Genomic DNA, 23,918 nt, shown 5'->3' on the forward strand with positions numbered 1-23,918 from the left:
ACCACTATGTCCGGTTGGTTAGCCACCACCATTTTGTCCGTCTGTATCTGGAAGTCCCACAGGATCTTAGCTCGGTCATTCTCCACCACCCTTGGGGGCATCTCCCATTTTGACCTCGGGACTTCCAGGTTATACTCGGCACAGATGTTCCTGTACACTATGCCGGCCACTTGGTTATGGCGTTCCATGTATGCCTTGCCTGCTAGCATCTTGCACCCTGCTGTTATGTGCTGGATTGTCTCTGGGGCATCTTTACACAGCCTGCACCTGGGGTCTTGCCTGGTGTGATAGACCCCAGCCTCTATGGATCTTGTGCTCAGAGCTTGTTCTTGTGCTGCCATGATTAGTGCCTCTGTGCTGTCTTTCAGTCCAGCTTTGTCCAGCCACTGGTAGGATTTCTGGATATCAGCCACCCCCTCTATCTGCCGGTGGTACATACCGTGCAGGGGCCTGTCCTTCCATGATGGTTCCTCGTCTCCCTCCTCTTTCTTGGGTTTCTGCTGCCTGAGGTATTCACTGAGCACTCGGTCAGTTGGGGCCATCTTCCCAATGTATTCTTGGATGTTCGTTGTCTCATCCTGGACTGTGGTGCTGACACTCACCAGTCCCCGGCCCCCTTCCTTCCGCTTAGCGTACAGCCTCAGGGTGCTGGACTTGGGGTGAAACCCTCCATGCATGGTAAGGAGCTTTCTTGTCTTTATGTCAGTGGCTTCTATCTCCTCCTTTGGCCAGCCTATTACCCCAGCAGGGTACCTGATCACAGGCAGGGCATAGGTGTTGATGGCCCGGATCTTGTTCTTACCATTCAGCTGACTCCTCAGGACTTGCCTGACCCTCTGCAGGTACTTGGTGGTTGCAGCTTTTCTAGCGGCCTCTTCATGGTTCCCATTCGCCTGCGGGATCCCCAGGTACTTGTAACTGTCCTCTATGTCTGCAATGTTGCCTTCTGGTAGTTCAATCCCCTCAGTTCTGACTACCTTCCCTCTCTTTGTTACCATCCGACTACACTTCTCCAGTCCGAACGACATTCCAATGTCATTGCTGTATAGCCTGGTAGTGTGGATCAGTGAATCGATGTCTCGTTCACTCTTGGCATACAGCTTGATGTCATCCATGTACAGGAGGTGGCTGACAACTGCTCCGTTCCGTAGTCGGTATCCGTAGCCAGTCTTGTTAATGATCTCACTGAGGGGGTTCAGGCCTATGCAGAACAGCAGTGGGGACAGAGCATCTCCTTGGTAGATCCCGCACTTGATGGTGACTTGTGCTATGGGCTTGGAGTTGGCCTCTAGTGTTGTACGCCACATCCCCATTGAGTTCCTGATGAAGGCTCTTAGGGTCCCATTGATCTTGTACAATTCTAGGCATTCCAGTATCCAGCTGTGGGGCATTGAGTCATAGGCCTTCTTGTAATCAATCCAGGCAGTGCACAGGTTGGTCAGTCTGGTCTTGCAGTCTGACCAATATATGTACTGTGTGTATATATATATATATATATATATATATATATATATATATATATATATATATATATATATATATATATATATATATATACACACACACATATATATTTGTTTTTTTTATTTGGGTTTTTTTTAAATAAAAACACAACCTCCTTGGCAAGAGTAAAAATTGCACACACAAAGCTCTGCAGGTATGTCTGAAAATGATGGTCAAGTGAAAAACAAACAAACAGAAACTCTTAACCCAGAATCCACATTTTTAGAAATGTGCACAAAGACTGTATCTGCCATAAGGACAGGTACATCTAATCTGTGGTAAACATGCTATCACTGTGTAAATATCCCTGTGTACAATATCTCTCTCTGCTATCTAATAAGGTTAAAAGCATTACCGTAACAGAAGATAGGTCTTAATGCCATTATTACTACTGTTTTCATATTCTTTTGATATTATTTTATTTGCATTTTTTTATCTTTGTGTTTTGCAGCAGAGAAAAAATATAGTTTATGTCAATAAAGCCTTTGATCCGGAGAAGAAAAGGATGTCAGGAGGGGACCTGGATCTGTGTGTTTACGCCTGCGTGTTCTGACCCCGCCATGACATCTTGAAGATGCCGTTACCACAGAAACTGATTTTTGGGCATTTTACAAATTTTAGTCCATTAAGCTATTTTTAACCATTTCATTTTAAAGAAAAGTGTCAAATTTGAAGCCTTCAAGTCAAAGTAACACCTTTTTTTCATATTCATACACCAGTCGTTAATAATTTCTACACCTCTCCCGGAAAATTTAAAACATACAAACAATTTACGGGAAACAGACTTGAAATACACATATTTGATCACGTTAAAACTTGATATTCACACTGGAACTTGTTAAATTATTACAGTAATTTACATTTAAAGAAATTTTCACACTTACCTGCAGCGAAGTCCAGGTGACAGTCAGGGAGTCCGGGTCCACGGCGAGCCATCTTCAAACTTGAAAAACAAAAACAAGTACAAACGATGAAGTACTTGTTCTGCTCTCAAGTTATATCCGCTTTTAGTGAAATAGTTTGCAAAACTTAGCTTTCCACAGGCTGAGGTTGGAGCAGGTCGAAACAAGTCCACGAGCAAGTGTAAACAGACGTTTGGAACCTTGTGCAGCATTTATATACCCTCGGCGGCCATGGTTACGGTTGTCAACGTGTACACGTGCACGGGATAGAACTATCCGGTTGTCCAGTCTGACCTCACTAGCCGTGTCTGGGTCTAAACTCCGCTGCAGGTCCATATATCAAACGATCACTATGGCATTACTGAGAGTTGAAAAACTGTCTAAAGTCTTTCATTTTTAATAAAATGATCAGCGTTCTGCTCTACCAGGTGTAACAATTGAGTTTAACATCCAGGCATCCATGAAAACGGAATTTATGACATTTAACAGAGTTAGAAGTTAGCAGGGAGTTAGCTCGTTAGCTTCTATCTAAATACAATATAGCATGTCCTTACTGCAGGTTTTGGAAACAAATTAAAACGTACAGCTCTGCTATCACTTCCAGCATAAATGAAGACAGAAAACTAAACAGCAGTGACGTTTGTAGGGTTACTGAAGTTGGGCTAGCTGGTATATAATGATGTGCTACGTGACCGCTAGCGACACAGCTATGTTAGCATAATATAAACAAGCTAACTTTTTTCCACTCGATAAAAGTTAATGTGAGTGTTCTCGGTGGTCAGGAACAAATGTAATCGCATGGCAGGATGCTGTAAAAGGACCAAACTTCAGCCAGGAGGACAACTGAGATAATCCATCCACAATACGAGGTTAGTCATTCATATACTGCTGCATGGGCTGGGCTGTAGTTACATCCTAAGGTTTTAAAAACTGAGCTTAAATAAATGATTAGCGGTAATAAAAGCCGAGGGAGGTCAACAGTGATCACTGACTGTTTTAGGAGCTTTTTGAGATCAAATAGAAGAAAATACATAACATTAAACATGTTAACAATACAAAAGCCATATTAAACGCAGACTACTTTAGACCCGGAAGTACGATTCGTGTGTCATCACTGAACAGCTAAATTCGTAGGAATGTTTTAGCTTATTATTTGGATAACGACCGTCATTACAATAAATTAAATTTGTAGTCATTTAAAACTCACAGGCCTACAATCAGCTGGCCTATATAAAAAACAAAAACAAAACTTGAACACAGTGCTGAGCTGCATCTCAAATTAATCTTCCAGCTCTCAGCTGACATGTACCAGAGCCCAATTGATGGATCAGTTGATCAGGATCATTGGCCTGATATAGGTCTATCATAGTGACGTGGCTCTTAATCAGTAGGGTTATATATTTCCCGATATGATATATTTTTCAAAGAACATAATGTGGATTGTTTTTATTTGTTAGCTGTATGGGCAGCATTTTTGTGTATGTGATCCCTTTTCTTAAATTACATTTGCTATATACACATATTTTGCTCTCTTAGTATTTTTAGAACCTGACTAATACTGAAAACTTTAGGGTGATACTGATAAAAAGGAGTTAAAATTTTAGATACTGATACATTGGTCGATACTCTTTTTATAAATAGTATACAGATTACAGAACTTAGAATGTATACAGAAATTCATGTTTTTTGCAATGATCGTTCAAAATTGGTTTATAAATAAATACAGCAATATATCTGCAAGATTTGACCAAATTCACCACTCTTTTATACTATGCTAAACAATCAAAGATTAGCTCATGTCTAGTTGAATGATGTTTTAAAAATGTGTTTTCCTGTAGTGTTAATCACAGTGATGTTATGAAGTAATGTATGAACCTGACGTATGATAATATTTATCTCTACAGAGGAAACATCCATCGAAGATTGAGCAGTACAATATCACTGTGGCATCAACATCTCGTCAGCGAAAGACCACAGCCACACCAAACAAGCTCTCAGCAAATACACAAGCCAAGTTACCAGACCTGATGTTGAGAGCTGCAAACAAACATGTTCCACAAGCAACTGTTGACATGCTTGTCATCAATTTCATAAGTGAGGGTCTACAGCCATTTGCAGTGGTAGAACAGCCATCTTTCAAAGAATTGGTTACCACATTACAACCTCAAGCCAAAGTCATCTCCAGACCCACTGTCTGTGCCAGAATCTGTGAAGCTGCTGATCACATGAAGATGACTTTGGTTGCAGCATTGGATAAAGTCAAATTTGTTGCTACCACTACTGATTGTTGGTCAGCTCATCAGAAAAGTTACCTTGGAGTCACATGCCATTGGATAGAGGAAGAGTCCCTGGAAAGAAGATCTGCAGCACCAGCATGCAAAAGATTGAGAGGGTCTCACACATTTGACATGCTTGCTGGTGCGCTTGATGATATCCATTGCCAATACAAGATTAGAGGCAAAGTTGTAAGAACCACAACTGATAGTGGATCCAACTTTGTCAAGGCCTTCCACATGTTTGGGGCACAAAATGATGCAGATGAAGCTGAAGATGAAGCAGACCCAGAAACTATTGACCTGACTGACCATATTGACTACCATGAGGCAAGTGCAATTCTTGATGAAGACTCTGGTTTGGAGTATCAACTCCCGCCTCATCAGCGATGTGCATGTCACCTGCTAAACCTTGTGGCAACATCTGATGCTGCCCTAGCAGAGAGCATGAATGAAACCTACAAGAGGCTCTCCCGTGCAAGCTTTGCAAAATACCAGGCCATTTGGAACAAAACTGGCCGGTCTCATTTGGCTAATGAAGTGGTAGAGGACAAGTGTGAACTACAGATCATTCGTCACAATGCAACACAATGGAATTCAACCTACCTTGCCATTGAAAGGATAATACGCATCATTGATGAGAAGGGGGAAAATGACATCAGGAGCATTTGTGAGGAGTTCAAGGTGAAAATGTGAGTAAACTTGGACACCTACCAATATGGTTGCAAATTTTGTGAATTTTCCTTAATGGATGGTTAAAAACGTGAGCAGACTCTTAATATTAAATCAGAAGATCCCTATTATAGTCATGGTGGGTTTTGTTGTTGTGTCTTACAGGTTGAGTCCTGCAGAAGTTGCATTCCTTAGGGAGTACTGTACCACCATGAAGCCACTGGTGAAAGCTTCAAACATTCTTCAGTCTGAGTCCACTTCCTTTATGGGATGGCTCCTGCCAGTAATCCAACAACTACTGTCCAAACTTAGCAGGCTGGAGACATCAAGCAAGACATGCGTGCCACTCATCAGAGCCCTGCAAAATGGCCTTCAAAAGCGTTTTGGAGCGATGATGGAGGATCCAGAGTTGGCTGCAGCTGCAGTCCTCTTACCCAAGTTCAAGACTTCCTGGACTGACAGAGCAGATGTAACAGAGGCTGGTAAGGATTCATGTGATCCCATTTTTGTGTATTTTTACATTTGAACACATGCTTAAGTGAGTATTTCACCTAATACATTGTAAGTTATTGATGGTCTGTCCTGAATACTAAACAACAGAGCATGAGAGTGAGGATCAGCAAAGAGAGTCATCTGATGAAGATGAATTCTTCTCCAGACCAATCTCCAGAAGGCTGCAAAGTGCAGTTGAGCTTGATGGTTACCTTGCTTGTGCCACAGACACCATGGAGCTGCTGCACTCCTTCTCAGGTATCAAAAACCTCTCTCTTAAACTGAACACAGCTCTGCCTGCTTCTGCTGCGTGTGAACGACTTTTTAGCTGTGCTGGTCTACTCTTCACAGCCAAACCAAGTCGGATTGCCTCTGTTAATTTAGAAAACCAGCTCTTGCTGAAACTGAACAAAAGGTTCAAGTGTGACAGAAATGCTAAGAGTTTAAGACACTCACCTGCCTGTTGTTCAGTGTATGGGGAAAAGTTTAAACGGTTCTACGCATGTTCAGAAACATATTTGTCATTGTTTTAACAAACAAAATTCCTTCTTTTATATCTACATTTATTTACAAAACAAGTTACCTTTCTATACCTTGTTCATCTGAGAAATGTGCTTTGAACATAAATATTTATACTGGTGAATCGAGTTGAATGCCTGCTATTGACGACAGAATAAAACATCAGTCTGTTAAAAAGTAATTAATACTCTGAGTAGTTTTTGAGAAGAGTACTTTGTACTTTTACTCAAGTATTTTTTTTAACACCAGTACTTTTGCTTGTAATTGAGTACAATTTAAGCAGTGTAACAGTACTTGTACTTGAGTACAAATTTTGAGTCACAGCAGGTGGATGAGGGAAAGAGGAGGAAGGAGGAGGAGAGACCCGTGGTGGCCGCCGGACCGGCCGCGCTTCGTATTGAAAAGGAACCCGATTTGTCCCGGACTTCAGCTTGAATGAAAAACAAATACACAAAGCTGGAGTTCTTCTGTGTCTTTACGTGGCCAGCTGCCTCTTCTTCTCCCATTCTCTCTCCCTCTCTCTCCTGTTGCTACTTAAATCATGAAACTGATCAATGATCAGCTGATCGCTTTTCTCTTGGAGATACTATATAGCTCATGCTTACGGAGCCCCTCTGATGACATCCTCCAAAAAATAAATAGATTGTGGTGACAAAATACTACTTCCTGCCCTCGAAATAGTATAAGTGCCCACGAAATACTTATTTGTGGCCACAAAATACTATTTCGAGGGCACGAAATAACGTGCGCACGAAATGCTAATTTGTGGGCACGAATTGGGTATAACGTGGCAACGAATTACGCATTTGTGGCAACAAATAGATGACGTGCGCACATCATATTGATACATTGGACAGCTGTGTAGAGACATAAGCATAAGAGTAGGCTAAACCTGTACAACATGGCCAGAGACAGTATGATTGAGTTTTATTTTTGTCATGGTCTGCGTGGCAGACCTTGGGTGTGTGGGGAAGGAGGACCCAAAATGCGTTTATTTACAGTGGAGTAAACAATACACAATAATAGGTCTATGTCCCTCAGACCCAGATCCCTGACAATTTTAGGCTGGGAATGAGCTACACATGCATTTTGAAAAGCCTGGCACTGAAAGGAACCATTATTATGGAGAGACAGTTAAACAGGATATTAAGAGCCCAGTTGCATTGCAGATGTAAGTACGACCCGGACGTTGGGATAGATTCTATTGTCAACCAACTGCAAGGGCCTGGGAAGGATCACGGTTATTGGTCAAGTGTTTCGTGCTCACAAATAAGCATTTCGTGCGCACGTTATACCCATTTCGTGGCCACGAAGTAGTATTTTGTGGCCACAATTTATTTATTTTTTGGACCATGTCATCAGAGGGGCTCCGTACATGCTAATATCACATCTTCACATTTTTTTTTAGAGGTAACAATAACTTTGCATTCTCGCTACTCACCATGCTCTAAAACAGGTATATGTTAGCAATGACAACATTTAACAAATGTTTTTAAAATTCTAGCCGTGCTAATTAGCCTTAGGATTGGTTGAGGTCTGTGAAAGCCTTTGGAACAAAATCAGTCTTGTAAAGCTCACTATTTTCCAGCTGAGCCTATAGCACATTTGTTAAAGTCAGTCCGGATTGTACAGCTTCTAATCAGAAACAATTAAAGTTTGTTTCTTTTTTTCTGCTCATCAATCTTTTTCTGTAACCAGGATACCTGGAAAGTCTTAAATAACTCATGTTAAAATGTTGCAGTGCTGTAGAGTGGGGTCATGTTAACAATCCATTCAAACTTGTGGTCTTCAAGGTCAACTTTATGATTTATTGGTTGGAAATTGACAAAAAGCTTTAGAACTTAGAAACTATCATTCCTACAACTGTGCTGTGTATATGTCACAACATATAGCAGGAACCTATAAAGGTAACTGACCTTTGACCTCTCCTCTAAGAAGGTACATGTAATGTCTACAGTGATTAGACATACTTAATAAAACTGTGTGGGGCACAGAGTATTGTTGTGCATCAGTGTGGAACATGTCAGTAACACTGAGGGTTACACACACTTTGCCAGGTACACCTGTTCACCTGCTCGTTAAACACAAATGTCTAGTGAACCAATCAGACGTCAGCAAATTAAAGTATTTAAGCATACAGACATGTTCATGATGACCTGCTGAAGGTCAAAGCAAGTATCAGAATGGGGGAAAGAGATTGCGTGGTTGTTGGTGCCAGATGGGCTGGTCTGAGTATTTCAGAAACTGCTCATCCAATGAGCTCACAAAATTACCTCCACAGTTTACAGACTGTAGTGGCAATCCAACCAGCAAAAGGCCACCTGAGGGAATTTGAAGTATTTCCAACTCATCCTGGTGATGAGGTCAAACACAACCAGTACTTTTAACATTTTATCAATTATTTACCAAATTAAAAAACAACTTGTGGTAACTTATTTTTAATTTTGCTGCAGACAAGTTGAATGAATGCTTACTGGATCTAGAACACCATTTAGATCATAACAGCTCCTGATCAGGATGAATTTCATTTTCAAATCAAATTTCATGTCGCAGTTTCACAATTTTGTAACATATTATTTCAAAGCTTGCTTATGGGCTCGTTTTGGAGCAGACCAACAGTCAGGCTCGTCTTCACCCTTACTGTCAGACTCTGAATTGATGGTTCTGCTATATCTCACCTGGCTGAGCTCTTGTAATTATTTTGTGATAAAACTTTTTCTATTTTGAGATCAAGATTCAAGTGGAAATCTTTGTGTGTCTGTCTCTCTCCCTTGGTTTCTGTAGAGGTACAGTGTGGGGGCGCCTGGATAAATGTTAAACAGAAGCTAGATGTAGTGTTCCTCCACTGTCCATTAAGGATATGAGGAAAAGAAATGGTCAAGAACAAAGTGTATGGTGTATTTATAAAAGAAAATGGCTTTTAAATTGTATACCAAAACCACCACCAGAAAGTCAACTACAACTTGTTACATAATCATCATGACTGTTGTATCAGTTTAACAGTTTATGGGTTGACTTCTTTCAGTTCATTCACTGTTTACATCATGAAGGAAAAAGAAGGCAACAGGCTGAGAAATGAAGCTGTTGTGTGTCTTTGTGGCCACACGGGGGCAGTGCTGCATAAATAGTAGAATCTCTTCCTGGACACTTTTTCTAGACCTTTTTAAATGACTAATAAAGACAACAACAAAATGAATTACATCAGGATCTGATATGGTTGTCTTTTTTTGTTGAGCTTTATATATTTCAGAATGCCTAGAGTTTGTTTGTTTCCCATGTTTTGTGATACAGAACATCTCCTCTCAGACGGCTGTTGTCTCATAATGGGTCATTACCTGGTCTGATGGGGTGTTTGTTCCATTTATAAATCAAGCGATTGATTTGTAAAATGAGAGATGGCCTCTGACCTGCTGACTGGTGTCTGATCTTCTCTGCTCCCCTCAAATTTGACAACTACTCAGCTAATGTGATGGTGGACAGGAAGTCACTAAACCTGGGACTCTGGAAACACATTTCTAGGGATAGAAAAGTTAATGTAGATCGTTTCAGGAGATAAATACGAAATAATCGATTTGGTGATTATACTAATATAGTAAGAAAATAATGCATGAAAAAAAGATTTTTTATCTATACACTTAAGCAACGACCAGAGTCTTAGAATTGCACTTTCACCAGGTTTTACTTGACTGAACAACAGAACTTCTCTGTCTCCTTTATAAGGGGTCACATCCTGAGTTACACAATGAGTCTTTCAAATGTGTGCGATAACCCACTGCATGTGTAGTCGTGCTGAGACCGCGTGGTCTTATTTTTATTACCCCTTGATTCAGCTGTGACCTGCTTATCAAGTCTTTTTACAAGTACATCATAATTATCTGCTCTGTGCAGACATAAGTTGAGCAATGGTTTAACAAACTTTCCCATCAAAAACATGAAGGTTTAGCTTTAAGCTTATTTGTCCAAACAACAAAGGATAAACTGCCAGCACCTGGACTGAAACAGAACATAGTAGTGTTGGATGTAAGTAAAGGAAATACAAGTATAACTGTGACTATGGAACAAATCTCCTTCAATGTTAAACCTTAATGTTAACCTGATTGTGTTTATTAGAAAAATCAGCCATTACAGTGTCTGTGATTGCTTCACATAGTTAACTCTGGTTGTCTGTGGGTTTGTGTCAAACTTGGAGTGAACAAAAGCATAAAAACTGTGGAAGATGCAGACTGTGAAAGTCTAGTTTATTTCATGAATACAATTATTTTTTACAGTCGCTCGAACAAAGTAGCGTACATTCATGATAAAGTAAATACCACAACACAACATGGACAGTAAGAAGTAAACTGAATTGTCTTAGAACTTATTATATTCTTTAAGCTTAAAAGCAACACCCAGGATTAGACTGTTTGTGTTTTAAGCCTTTTATTCAAAGCTAGTATGTGTCAACACTTCTTTCTGCCAGCAGCATTATTGAAGTGACACTTTAACGACACTTTACCTGCTGATGCTTCACATCACAATCTTTATGACGAAAAAGCTCAGATGTCTGTGCTGTCACTTGTTATGAAAATGGACAGAACCTGGGCTCAGGCTTCCTCTTCTTCTTTCCTTCCTCTTTAATAATAACCATAGATCAGTAAAATAGCCATATTTTTAAACAAATGATTGTGATGAAGAGAATTTTTTTTTCCAGTGTGCATCAACTCAAAATCTTTTAAGTTTAAATCTTTTTTGTTTACCAACAACTGGGGAAATCCAAACTTGATGTACCAGGTCAACTCAGCGAGTTCCTGTCTTGACCTCCCCTCTGCCGAGCGTACACACACACACACACACACGCACACACACACGCACACACGCACACACGCACACACACACACACACACACACACACACACACACAGAGTATCATCATAAATGCCATGATATCTTTCTTGTTCAAATAGTTTATTCACTTAACAAAGAGGTAGCTCGGAAACTCAGTAAGAAGGAGGAAAAATAGTTTAAGGACACTTTCTCAAATAAAGAGGATTTCATCATCTTTCTGTACATAATGGGGTGATTGTGGCTCAAGAGTTGGGAGTTCGCCTTGTAACTGGAAAGTTGCTGGTTCGAGCCCCGGCTTGTACAGTCTCGGTCGTTGTGTCCTTGGGCAAGACACTTCCCCCGTTGCCTACTGGTGGCGCCAGTGTCCGGCAGCCTCGCCTCTGTCAGTGCGCCCCTGGATGGCTGTGGCTACAATGTAGCTTGCCATCACCAGTGTGTGAATGGGTGGATGACTGGTTGTGTAAAGCGCTTTGGGGACCTTAGGGACTAGTAAAGCGCTATACAAATACAGGCTAAATAAAAGAAGAGATACATCAGAAACAAATCAGTAGATCCAGAAATTATAGAGGCAAACTCTTTTCAGCTGTAGAGGTACACTTCATGCACTCATTAGCCTACAGTTCAAATGCCTGTGTTAGGGTGCATTGTTTCAGTTTCATTAAGTCTTCTTGCAGTTACATGATAATTATTAGTTTGGTTAAATTCATCATTCAGATCACAGACTAAACAACAAGTACAGTAGGTCTTCCACTCCACAATTAAAAATAGCAACACTCATGTAAGGCTTTATTCTCCATAGAGTCAACATAAAGCAACATTAAATAACGGATCTTTCATCTGAAAAAATTACAGTTTGTATAAATTTACACCGAAGACCAAAATACACACACATACATAAAACCCATAAATCACTTAAACCTATTAAAACACATGGAAAATTACCTCATTTGTTGTGCTATTCAAAGATGTGTATGTGTGTGTATTCAGGCCAAGTCATAAAGAAAACAATAGAGGTCAATATACTTTATGTTCTACAGTCGCTGCAGATTAATGAAATATAGTGGAAACCTGAAGATCCTAGGTATAGTAGTTTGTGGGAAATAAATACAGTGAAGTGACCATTTAGCTCTTGTGGCATGAAACTGCTTAGTGCATTATTATTTGCTTTTCTACAATATGATATTTGTTTAATAATTGATTGATTTAGTGCATAAAATAGTTGATAAATAAAATGTTAAATATCTAATCATCATATCAAAAATCATATATTTGGAGGGAGTGTCTTTGACACATGCTGACTGCATTCTTCTTATAACCAGAACAGGAAGTGAGATCAGAGGAGAACAAGAGTGAGCAGTTTGGTGAAAGGAACAGGAAGGATGAAGAAGAGGTGAACATCCACACAGTTTAAAAGGAGACATCATGGCACAATAAGAGCACAAGCTCTAAGATGAAGACTGGTAATGATTAAAAACTGCACTAAATAGTATCATTCTGTGACTTCACACTTTAGGTAGTGCAAACATTTACCACTTTATATTAATTTTACTATATGTTTAAATAAATAAAAACAAATAACTTTAAAAGGTGCTGTTATTGAGTGAAAACTCAAAAGACTTCAGGGCTGTTGTAAGCCCTGTATGCTTCAAGATCCTAGCAACACCCTCGCCAGCAGCAGCAAACTGATATGGACCAGTTTATGCCTTTTATTCGGTTGTAAACTCTGATATACTTTTATAATTAACCTTTGGGTGACTGCACAAAGACTGAGAGGGGATGACAGAGAGGGAGAAAGAAACAGGTAAGAGTGGACATGAAGTCAAAGTCAGGGACATGTCCGATAATAAAGACCTTCCACCTGGCTACATATATGTCACTTCTGCTTTGCCCACATTCATCTATGGTGATCGCTCATAACTAAGCAGGGTGCTATGCTCTTATCAAACGACGCCTTTAAAATAATTATTACAAGAATATATTTTTCGTTATTGTTTTAGTTGAATATAAAATGTTTGTGTGTGATTGTCAGTACAAAGAGGAAGCGCGGACAGAGAGACTGGAACTAACAGAGATCAGGTGGATTTTTCACAAAATCTACATGCATTAAATGGATGCGTTGTGTGCTTTTCAGTAGCACTCTGCTATTAATGTGAATAATAGCATTTAGCAGCATTCACATCACTGTAAACTTGAACAGGATGAATGCTACTATACTGATGTGACAGACTACAAATCTGTTCTCCACTCTCTGAATTGGTGTACACGAGTCTCTGTGCTGAGTCTGCTCAACAAAGTGTTTGGGTTTGCATGAATTCAAAAGCTGTCATTTAAAACCAGCTCTATTACCAGTTTGCTTCTTGTGCAGGTGGAGTCGCAGGGGGATTTTGAACTGTCTGTATTGTATAATGGTACTTTAAATACTTGATGATTTGGTGGACTGGCCTCTATGTGGTTAAGAGACTGAAACAATGCCGTGCAGGTTTCTCCTCTGATCTGCTTTTTCTTAAACTGTTTTTGAAATTTACTGGTCAACATGACTGTGCCATTGCATCGGGTTTTAAACTAAAGTGACCACCGTAAAGCTGATGTATTATATTAAAATCTGTTATTCTTAGACACTGCTGTAGGTCATCCAAAAATTACATTTCTTTTGAAGGCAACACTAAAAGCATGACATTAAGACTGAGCTGAGCCCTCCTAAAGGTTTGATGCTGGAGTCGCCCCTGATTGAGTGCTTCTCACACATTTATGATTTTGAACAATTTACAGAAAATAATATCAACAGTAAGTACTTTTAAAGATTAAACATATAATAATAGTTGCTAAATTCATGCAAGTCAAATAACTGATTGATCAACTACAGAAACAAAATTGTACTTCATGTGTTTCATGAGCACAAATCTTCATCTGTAAAATAACAACTAAAGATGTCAGATATTTGTAGTGAAGTTAAATGTACCAATTTCCACTTAGAAGCAGCGGAGAAGAAGCCACAAATGTGATGGAAAGACCAAATAAAATAAAATAAAGTACAAATTCCTTACATTTGTACTTTACTGTAGTAATTGTACTTAATATCATCTGGCAAAAAGGACCCAACAACCTTCATGCAAACTTCACAGTTTCTGAACAACTGAATGATCTACTTGATGCCTGAAACTACATTGAAAACACACATGACATATTTATATTTTAACAATCGAAAGTTCACATGTAGAAACAATTCACACCGAAGCAGCTTCTTGCAGAGCGGACTGTTTATTTTGAATGTTATTTTAATTTGATTATTTTCCATTACTCCGTGTAATGACTTGATTTATCCAACCAATGTAAGAGCAGACCTTCAGAGAAATAGTTGGTCCGGTACAGGCAGGTTCACAACCACCAACATGCACACCATGAATCTTGTTGTTTTTGGCCATCACTCCACCACCAGAATCACCCTGAGAGAGAAAACATAAATATTTTGTACCAAAACATCTGATAATGATACAGATAAAATGTTGGCAGCATGGTAACTCACCTTACATATGTCCACTCGAGGTTCTTTGTAACACATCGTGTTTCCATTTGGCCATAAGAATGCTGAATTACATGGATGGAGGTTAAGCTCACACTCAACAACATGCATCTTTGCACACTGGAGATGAGGCGGTTCATCAGGGACTAGAGAAAAAAGGAAAATAACAAATGCTACTGCATGTTTCATGCAAGGAAATCAGATATTGAAAGAAACATGCTTTGCCTCATTTCTGGAACAAAATGTGTTCTTTAAAAGAAGCTGAGCAGCATTTAAAAAGGAGGGAAATTGACAGTATATCCACAAAAAAATGAAATAAATACTTTATGTCATCACAGTTTTCAAATAAAATGAAAAAGTAACTATAACAGGCACACAAGACAAAATCAAGGTATAATATAAACTAAAAAATTGTGAAATAATCAAAACAATACTGGTCTTACGTTTGTTGTAGTTTACATCAACCGTATAGCCACCATGGCCTGCAATCTGAATGACATCCATCCTACAAATTAAAAAATAAATAAAATTCCATCTCCATGTCTGCAGGCTGAGTATTTCCAGTTCACTCTAAGTCAGCTAATCTTTTCAGATTCAAACATTTTATTAAAACATTACATTTCCTTCCATTTCCTCATGCTCGTGTTTTATTGTCAGTTATTATAGATCATGGATGTAGCTCCTAAGCAGGTACCTAAAATCAAAACCAGAACCCTCTGCTCAATATTCAAGTCTCAGTTACATTATTGTTAATAAAGAAGCTCTGCAGTCACTAATGGGGGTTTGTAACTTCAGAAGCATGATGTCATTTTGTTCATAGACTACAGATGTTGCTACATTTTTTTGCTCTTCCTGGAAGTTTAAAAAACCAACCAACTAAACAAGAAAAATACATATTATGTCAACATATTCCAGAATTCAAACTTTACACTTAAAAGGTTACTCAAAACTCACTTTTTGCGACGTGTACATTTAGGGAAGACAACAGGCTTAATCTTATTCTCTGGTGGGTCGATTTTCAGAAGCATGATGTCATGTTTTCCTGTTTGGTCCTCAAAGATTTTGTGATCAATAATTGTCACCATTCTTCCTGGACCTGGATGAATTCCTACATATGCAGACATAGTCCTAAACAATGGAAATGGTAAAAGAACAAAATACCAGTAATGATTTTTGTCTCTGGACTGGTTTTTTTTAAATATGTGAAACAGTCATTTCTCACCATCCAGGTTGATCTTTCCAGCAGTGAGCTGCAGTTAGAACCCACTGGCTGTGGATCAGAGAGCCGCCACATAGATGATGGTAATGTGTTCCATGGGTCAGAGTTATGTGCACGTGATACAGACGATCATTTTTCTCACAGCTATGGTCGTGAAAGATTCTCTTGTGCAAATCCACCTCTGTGCACACCGTGAAACCTGAGAGAAGAGTAATATACTTACAGATGGTTGGCTTACCACCTGAACAACATATTGTGCAGCAACTATACTCGCAGTCCCAATTGTTCTGTTTCACAAACTCTTTGCCTTTTTCAGTGATATAGATGCAAAGCTCAGTGACAGTTATTTATTTGCTTCAGTAGCTCATTAGGGTCTGTCTCAAACTTTTTATAAAAGCAGTATAAAAAAAGCATGAAACATCAGTTGTTCAGTTAATGTGATATTGGCTCACTTGATATAACAATTTCTTTTCTTTTATTTGTCTTGTACATATCGTTATTGCACTTCCATAAGTGACAACATTGAACACCGATGTTTGACAGAAACGAATCCACAATGTCTCATTCACTCAGTACAAAACCTTGAGGCTGTTTTCCTGCCTTAGTGAACAAAGATATGAAATGCTATTTGATTATGAGTAAGCTCAAAATGAAGTTCATTGTTCTGTGACATACAGCTGTCTTACAGCCTTAAAACTTTTTGTGTGGGCCTCTTTCAGTGGTCACTTATTGCACTCTTAGTTGTTAATACTCAATATTCAGTTTTTCCCCATGCAGGTTAATCAGTCATGTTTGCATGGTTGTAAAATAAACATATTCATTGTTAATTATTGATAATCAATAAGTACATAACCTAAGAAGTTGTTTCACATCCTCCTGAATCATATCTTGATATTGTTACCTTTTTAATAATAGCACAACTTTAATCAATTGAATTCTTTCACCTCAGGTGTCTATTTCCAAATCCACTCTAAGCTTCTTCAGAGCGGTTGGTGTGTGTGTGTCCAGGTGGCAAAGACCTTAAGGTCAGATTTGTGATATTTGGCTGTATAAATTAAAATATGCATACTATGTGATGTGATTGCAGAGAGATTCAGATGGTGCAAGAGGAGATTTAATGGTTCATTACCTGGACACAATTTAAACTACCATTTATCACAACTACCACCACCATCACCCAGGACCTGAAGTGGGAGCCCACCATCACCTCCGTCATTAAGAAAGCCCAGCAGAGGATGTACTTCCTGAGGCAGCTGAAGAAATTCAACCTGCCAACACGGACGATGACGCAATTCTACACTGCAATCATCGAGTCCATCCTCACCTCCTCCATCACTGTGTGGTACGCTGGAGCCACTATCAGGGACAAACAGAGACTGCAGCGTGTTGTGCGCTCTGCTGAGAAGGTGATTGGCTGCAGACTCCCATCTCTGCAGGACCTGTACACCTCCAGGACACTGGGGCGTGCAGCTCGGATCACAGCTGACCCTTCTCACCCTGGACACAGTCTGTTTGACCTGCTCCCCTCAGGCAGGAGGCTCCGGTCCATTCGCACCAAAACCTCTCGCCATAAGAACAGTTTCTTCCCCTCTGCTGTCGGACACATGAACAATAACCGTATGACTGTTCCCACCACTAACACATGACCCTACGCTGTGTTCACTGCATCATTCCATGTTTGGCACTGATCACCACCTGCACTCATGTATATATCATGTATATATCTATCTACTTAGCACTTTTAATTCTTACTCTTATTTTTATTTTCATGTCTATTTAAACGTAATTTATAACAGTATGTTTGAACTGAAGCACCGCAGCAATTTCCTAATGTTGTAAACCTGCTCAACATTTGGCAATAAAACCCTTTCTGATTTCTGAACTAGCTTGTAGCAGTATTTCTCTCTTTCTCTTTCTTTCCCACACATGCATGAGCGTGCAGTGGCGTGTGAGCACCTACAGAGTTAGTTTTTCGAATATATTTCAAATATGGACCCAAATGCAGAACTCAGGAGACAAAGGATGAACTCAAAGATCAGCTTCAATGCAGTAGCAAAAAATACAAAAACACAGTGGCAGGGCAGCAGCAGGGAAACTGGATACTAGCAAAAGCAGGGAAACACTGAGGAAGGAAACAATACAGAGAGGGAGGACACAGCAACCAATTAAGACAAACTGAGGGAGTAAATACACAAGGAGCTCAGGACAAACAGGAGACACCTGGGAGGGCAGCTGAACCTAAATAAGAAAACGAGACAAGCGACGTAAAACTAAATAAAAACCACAAGAGACAACAGACTAACACAATAAGTAACTTGGTGTGCAAGAACAGAAACACAGACGTGACACAGAACGCAGGACAATGGAGGAAAATAAACTCACTGAACTATTTTTACAAATTACAAAAGGAGATAGTCTGAGAAATAAGCTCGAGGCTACAAAATTCAAAGTAACCAGAACAAACTAAGCATAAAGATGAAAGGTGAAAATTTAAATCACAAATAAACTAAGAAACAAATTGAAACTATTTAATAATAACAGCAGTATCTTGGGCTACGTCCACACGTACCCGGGTATTTTTGAAAACGCAGATTTTTCTATGCGTTTGCACCTTTCGTCCACACGTAAACGGCGTTTTCGGTCACTGAAAACGGAGATTTTTAAAAACTCCGGCCAGGGTGGATATTTTTGAAAACTCAGTTTTTGCGTTTACGTGTGGACGAGAAAAACGGAGAAAACGCAGCGTCAAAGGTGTGCGCATTTTTTGACGTCACACTGTGCGCCAGGTTATTGTTTCGGTGAAATGAATTTCTACAATGGCGGACTTACACAAAATACCATTACTGTTCATTTTACTCTCTGCAGTGTTTAAATGCTTACACAGTTACTGTCCCTCCACACATAGGACTCAGTTCTGCTTCTATGCGCCATCTTTGTTTACTCTTTCCCACCCAGGCTGACTTCTGATTGGCCAACATTTCTACATGGATAGGAATATAGCGCCATCTGCTGCTTTGGCATGTTCCTAGCAGCGTTTTCCTTCGTCTTTGGCTTTTACGTGTGGACGGGATTAAAAAAAAAATGAAAACGGAAAATCTCCGTTTTCAAAAACACCCGTGTACGTGTGGACGTAGCCTTGTTTTGTGTTTCTGGCTTCTAGGGATTCTAGAAGTGGAAAAATGTACTTGATGGAAGGGAAGAGCAGTCATGCTGTCAAAATGTAAAGTAAAACATGAGTTGAATCTATTAATTTACACACTTTTCTTATTTGCCTTTCCATCATACTGTGTCATAATGTGCTATTTCTTCTCTGCTGTGCTGAATTTCACAATAGAAGACGACCATTTGGCAGCCACTGTGCAGAGCTGTGGCCCAACTCCAAATGTGACCAGAGCTCTTATCCATCCATTTAGTGGGTTTATCAGCAGTGATCAGTCCCATAGATATGGGCTAGTCGGGCTTTCTACACCTGCTAGTCAGTTCAGAAGGTTGTTATCATCCATTCAGATGGAGGATCACTAACAGGAGGATGGGAAGACTCCAGAATCCATTCTCACTGATCTCCGGTGGATACGGCAGTGTTTACAAGTGAGATGATTTAAATGGACAGCATTTATAGAGTGACTATAAAAAGTCAGCGAGTCTGTGTCTGTGCTGAACCATTTAGAATCAGGTTTTGAGTCAGGCTGCATTGAGTGTGGGACTTAAAAGCATTAGGCTTGAAGATGGTATGAAAATCTCTACTTACCTTCTACGCTATATTTTTGTTACTGATTTATTAATACATTTTACATTGTTTCTTTTGTTTATCAGTAGAGAGAACACAGATTTCAGAGGCGCAAAGAGAAGCACTGTTGCTTCATACTTAATACTTTAAAGCTGCATTAGGGGAAGACAAGAAGCAGAAGTACTTCCAGGCACAGCCACAGTGAGGGAGCAGACACCTTACACTGAGTTCGGTGCTGGACCAAGGCCAGGAAGATCGTGAAGGACCTCAGCCATCCCAACAACAGACTGTTCTCTCTGTTGAGGTCAGGAAAGCGATTCCGCTCCCTGAAGACCAACACAGAGAGACTGAGGAGGAGCTTCTTCCCGCAGGCGATACGGTCTCTCAATCACACCACCACACAGTACTGACCCACACATACAGTTCTTACACACACACTGGACTTTCTGGACTTTGGTTTTGCACAACACTGGTCACTATATTCTTCATTTCCGGTTAATACTTGTACAGCTGCTGTTATTGTGTATATATTTATTTATATTTAGATTTCTTCATACATTCTTATATAGTTCTATATTGTGTATTTTGTTGTACAGTTATTTTATTTTCAACTTTAATTTATATATTTATCTTTATCTTATTCTTCCCAGTTAAATTTACCCTTCATTCTAATTTGTGTTGTACAGTTATTTCATTTTTAACCTTAATTTATATTCTATTCCTTCCTAGTTAAATTTACCCTTTTTAATTTTTCATATTTATTTCCTATCTTATTCATAGCCTTTTCCTTTTTTTGTTTTCTTTAGGTCACGAGCAGTTGTCCAAGCATTTCACTACATATCGTACTGTGTATGACTGTGTACGTGACAAATAAAATTTGAATTTGTATTTGTATTTTGAATTTGTATTTGTATTTGAATTTGAGTTCAGAGAAGTCAGAATTTCAAGAAGCGTCTGAAACAGCTCAGGTTTGGAAAGAAGCCTTTTATGTTGGGTGTTATAAAAAATATACACATATTTATAATAACAACTGTAATATTATTATAAATAGTAGTTATTCTCTTATTATTATAAATAAATATCAAACATTTCAGTTGATTTTCTATCACATATATTGTGTTAGCCCTGTGATAAACTGGCAGCCTGTCCTGCTTTTGCCCTGTGGCAGCTTCAACCTCCCACTGTCACGATCCTGGGTCTTTTGACCCAGCGTTTTAAGTTTTAGTTTATTTTTGATGTTTATGGTTTATTTTTAAGTTCATCAGGTTATCTAAGCTCATTTGTTTATTTAGATTCCTCTTGTGTCTTCTACCCCTGTGTTTTAGTCTCCCTTTGCCCTCTTATGTTATCAAGTTTATATTGTCTTGTCTGCGTCTCATGTTTCCTGTTTTATTTTGAAGGTCTGTGTCCTATTTCAGTGTAGTCAGCTTTGCTTCCTTTGTCTCCTTATGTCAGAGTAGTGTCAGCTGTTTCCACTTCCCCCTAATCACCCTTGTGTGTATTTATTCTGTGTATTCTTTGTCAGGTTGTCTGTTGTTCCATGTCTCCAGGAGTGTCCATGTTTATGTTTTTGCAACGTTCAAGGTTTTGTTCTTTGCATTTAGTTTTCCCAGTTTACTTCTAGTTAGGTTCTTTCTTGTGTGCATCTGCCTTTTGTTTTTGTACTCGTTTATCAGCCACATTAAACGGCTCGCTTTTAACCTGACCGTGTTTTACCCAGCAGACATTTATTTCAGTGACTCTTTTGAATTTAACGGACTTTGGATTATTTCCTGTGCAGGAGGAGGAGAAGGAGGCTATTCGGGCTCAGATGACCCGGATAGCCACGGCTAACCCAAGGTTTCTGGATTTTCTTGCCTGATGATTTAAAGAACTTTGTTACTGCCTCAACCTCAGTAGTAATATAACTAGTTTAGGAGCATTTCACTTTTCTTTTGTGCTCTGAAAGACACAGAGGCTAATAGTTTTTAAAACAGAGTACCACAAACAACATGTATCCCTTTAGAAATAAACTTTTCTTGTGATACTTCTAAAAACCACATTCTTAACTAGCCACAATAGCACTGTATCGACCCCCCAATGTTCCTTTAATACACAGGTGTCAAACTCTGGCCTGCAGCCTAATTACATTTGGCCCGCGAAGCCATACCAAATTACTATTAGAGCTGGCCTACTGGTATTATACAGCTAATATATATATTGTTTAGTATTAAGCTTTGCTTGTTCCATATTCAGGTTTCCAGCAAAACTTATTTGAGTCCATAAGAAAATATTCATTCTTATATCTGGAGGAAGATTTTTTTTTCAATAAATATTAATGTTAGCCCACGACTTTGTTCCAGTTTTGAATTTTGGCCCACTGTGTATTTGAGTTTGACACCCCTGCTTTAATACAACCTATAATTGTCTAGTAGCCACACAAACGCACTGCAACAGTAAGACTTGATGATTAGACAGAGGGGGTTACAGGTAGGGCCCCAACAGTCAGCAAAACAAGTCATAAAACAATAAAAGCTGCATACTTATCAAGAGCATCCCAGCACACACATCCCAACTGTAGTTCCATAGTTTCCACCTTTTTTCTTTACAAACTGCTCTTTTCATCTCTCCATGTCAGAGGTCAACTGAAACCAAGTCCACCTATATAAAAACACCCCATCAGACACACAGTATTTTCCTCAGCACTTCACAACTTTCGCAAGGTATATCGTTTTAACTTTTTTTTTCGGACCCCGGACACAGCGCTGTGAGGTAGTTAGCACACAATTTGGCCATGTAGAAAGCATCGTTTGTTTGGAACGCGTCATCACTGTTCATAAGAGTTTAATTTAATCAAACCTCATTTCAGGATCTACGTGGCTCCTCATCACTCGCCGATTCATCATTTTATTTAAATATCTGAATTTTCAGAATGGTGATCCAAGCGGGACACAGAGGCTGCTAGTTTTAACGCACCAGAATGCCGCAAATATAAATAAAAGTCTGATTATCCCGAGAGCCTAGCCGCAGCGACACCTTTCTTTCAAATGGATGCCTGCAGGTGCGTTGGAGCCGACTTTGCTACCCGCACAGAGCGTTTCTGACAGTCGGGCGCTGCTTATGCAATAAAGAAAAACAACAATACAGCATGTTTCTCTGCTCCAAGACATCCGCGGTCCTTTCACACGGTAAGCATGTCTGTTATACCCAGCGCATAAATGTCTGTATGTCAGCGCTGATTAAACCCTGTTTAAAAAAAAAAGAAATGTTTACGTGGAGGCTGTTGGCTCATTGGTGTCAGATGAACTTTTTTTCAATCACTGCACTGAGGGCATTAAAATAAATACAGTAACCATCAAAATAAGTTTTGTTGATAAAATACATTTCTTGAAACCGTCCATTGTTTTGTCCGAACTCTGAACACTGAATCCAATTTTCAAACTAAAAGCAGTGCTTTCAAAATTTACACTAAAGCAAAAAACCTACAAGAACAAAAAATAAACAAAATAAAATTATAGTACATAGTGACATATGTGTTTTATTTCTCATAACACATCATTTCCATCTTGTCTTCAGTCCTGCATTTTTATACTTCTAAGACCAAAATGAAAACTAAACTCTTCATATTCACAAACACTATTTGTTTCAGGATTTCATCATGATTCATTTTCCATATGAGGCAGTGCTTTCAAATTACTTTTGAAGTAGTACACAGAAATTACTCTTCTCCTCTTCTTTTAAATTGCATCAATATTTTCCAACTGAGCAGTAAAAGGACACGGAAGTCAAACATGAAGCATCAACGTGATGTTTAGATGTCGATTAATATTACAATAAGAGACTAAAGTAACTCGCTTTGAACACTTCAGTTTTCTCTCTTGATGCTGCTGTTTGTTTCCTCCTCCACTTGTATTTTTCTGCACTTCAGTGAATGTGCATAGCGCCCTCTGTTGTATGTTTGGGAGAACTGCACTGCATTGTCATCAAACGAAACTGTGCAGAGGTGGAAAATGAGCAAAGGAAGCACATCAACTGAAGAAGCTTCTTGGATCAGAAGTTAAACATCATCCAGAACCTTAAAGAAGTAAAGTCGCTTTCTTTCCAGGCTCCTTAGACAACCATGACCTGGATGACTGAGAACCTACAAACACACATGAGCAGCAGTTTATTTAATGTGGACCTGAGCAGTGCCCAAAACAACAACCAAACAATTTTTATTGAACCCTACTTCAGCCAATCAGCAGTCTTTATCTCTTTCAGCATCAAACACAAACCACACCTTGAAGAG

General features: G+C 39.3%; 1 protein-coding gene and 1 pseudogene across 2 annotated transcripts in view; one reads left to right on the top strand and one right to left on the bottom strand.

The window, feature by feature from the left end:
- LOC308395321 (kallikrein-8-like) overlaps positions 1-23,918 on the top strand; it is a 117,680-nt pseudogene that overhangs the window by 9,412 nt on the left and 84,350 nt on the right. The window lies entirely within an intron of this gene.
- Positions 14,470-16,416, bottom strand: LOC308395912 (serine protease 1-like; the record flags this gene model as incomplete). Its single annotated transcript, XM_080880963.1, has 6 exons — positions 14,470-14,628; positions 14,709-14,851; positions 15,149-15,210; positions 15,660-15,833; positions 15,928-16,123; positions 16,377-16,416. The coding sequence occupies 6 exons, from the start codon at positions 16,414-16,416 to the stop codon at positions 14,470-14,472; spliced, it is 774 nt and encodes a 257-aa protein (XP_080737089.1).

This window comes from Rhamphochromis sp. 'chilingali', assembly GCF_963969265.1.
Source record: "Rhamphochromis sp. 'chilingali' genome assembly, chromosome: 4".
Classification (NCBI taxonomy): domain Eukaryota; kingdom Metazoa; phylum Chordata; class Actinopteri; order Cichliformes; family Cichlidae; genus Rhamphochromis; species Rhamphochromis sp. 'chilingali'.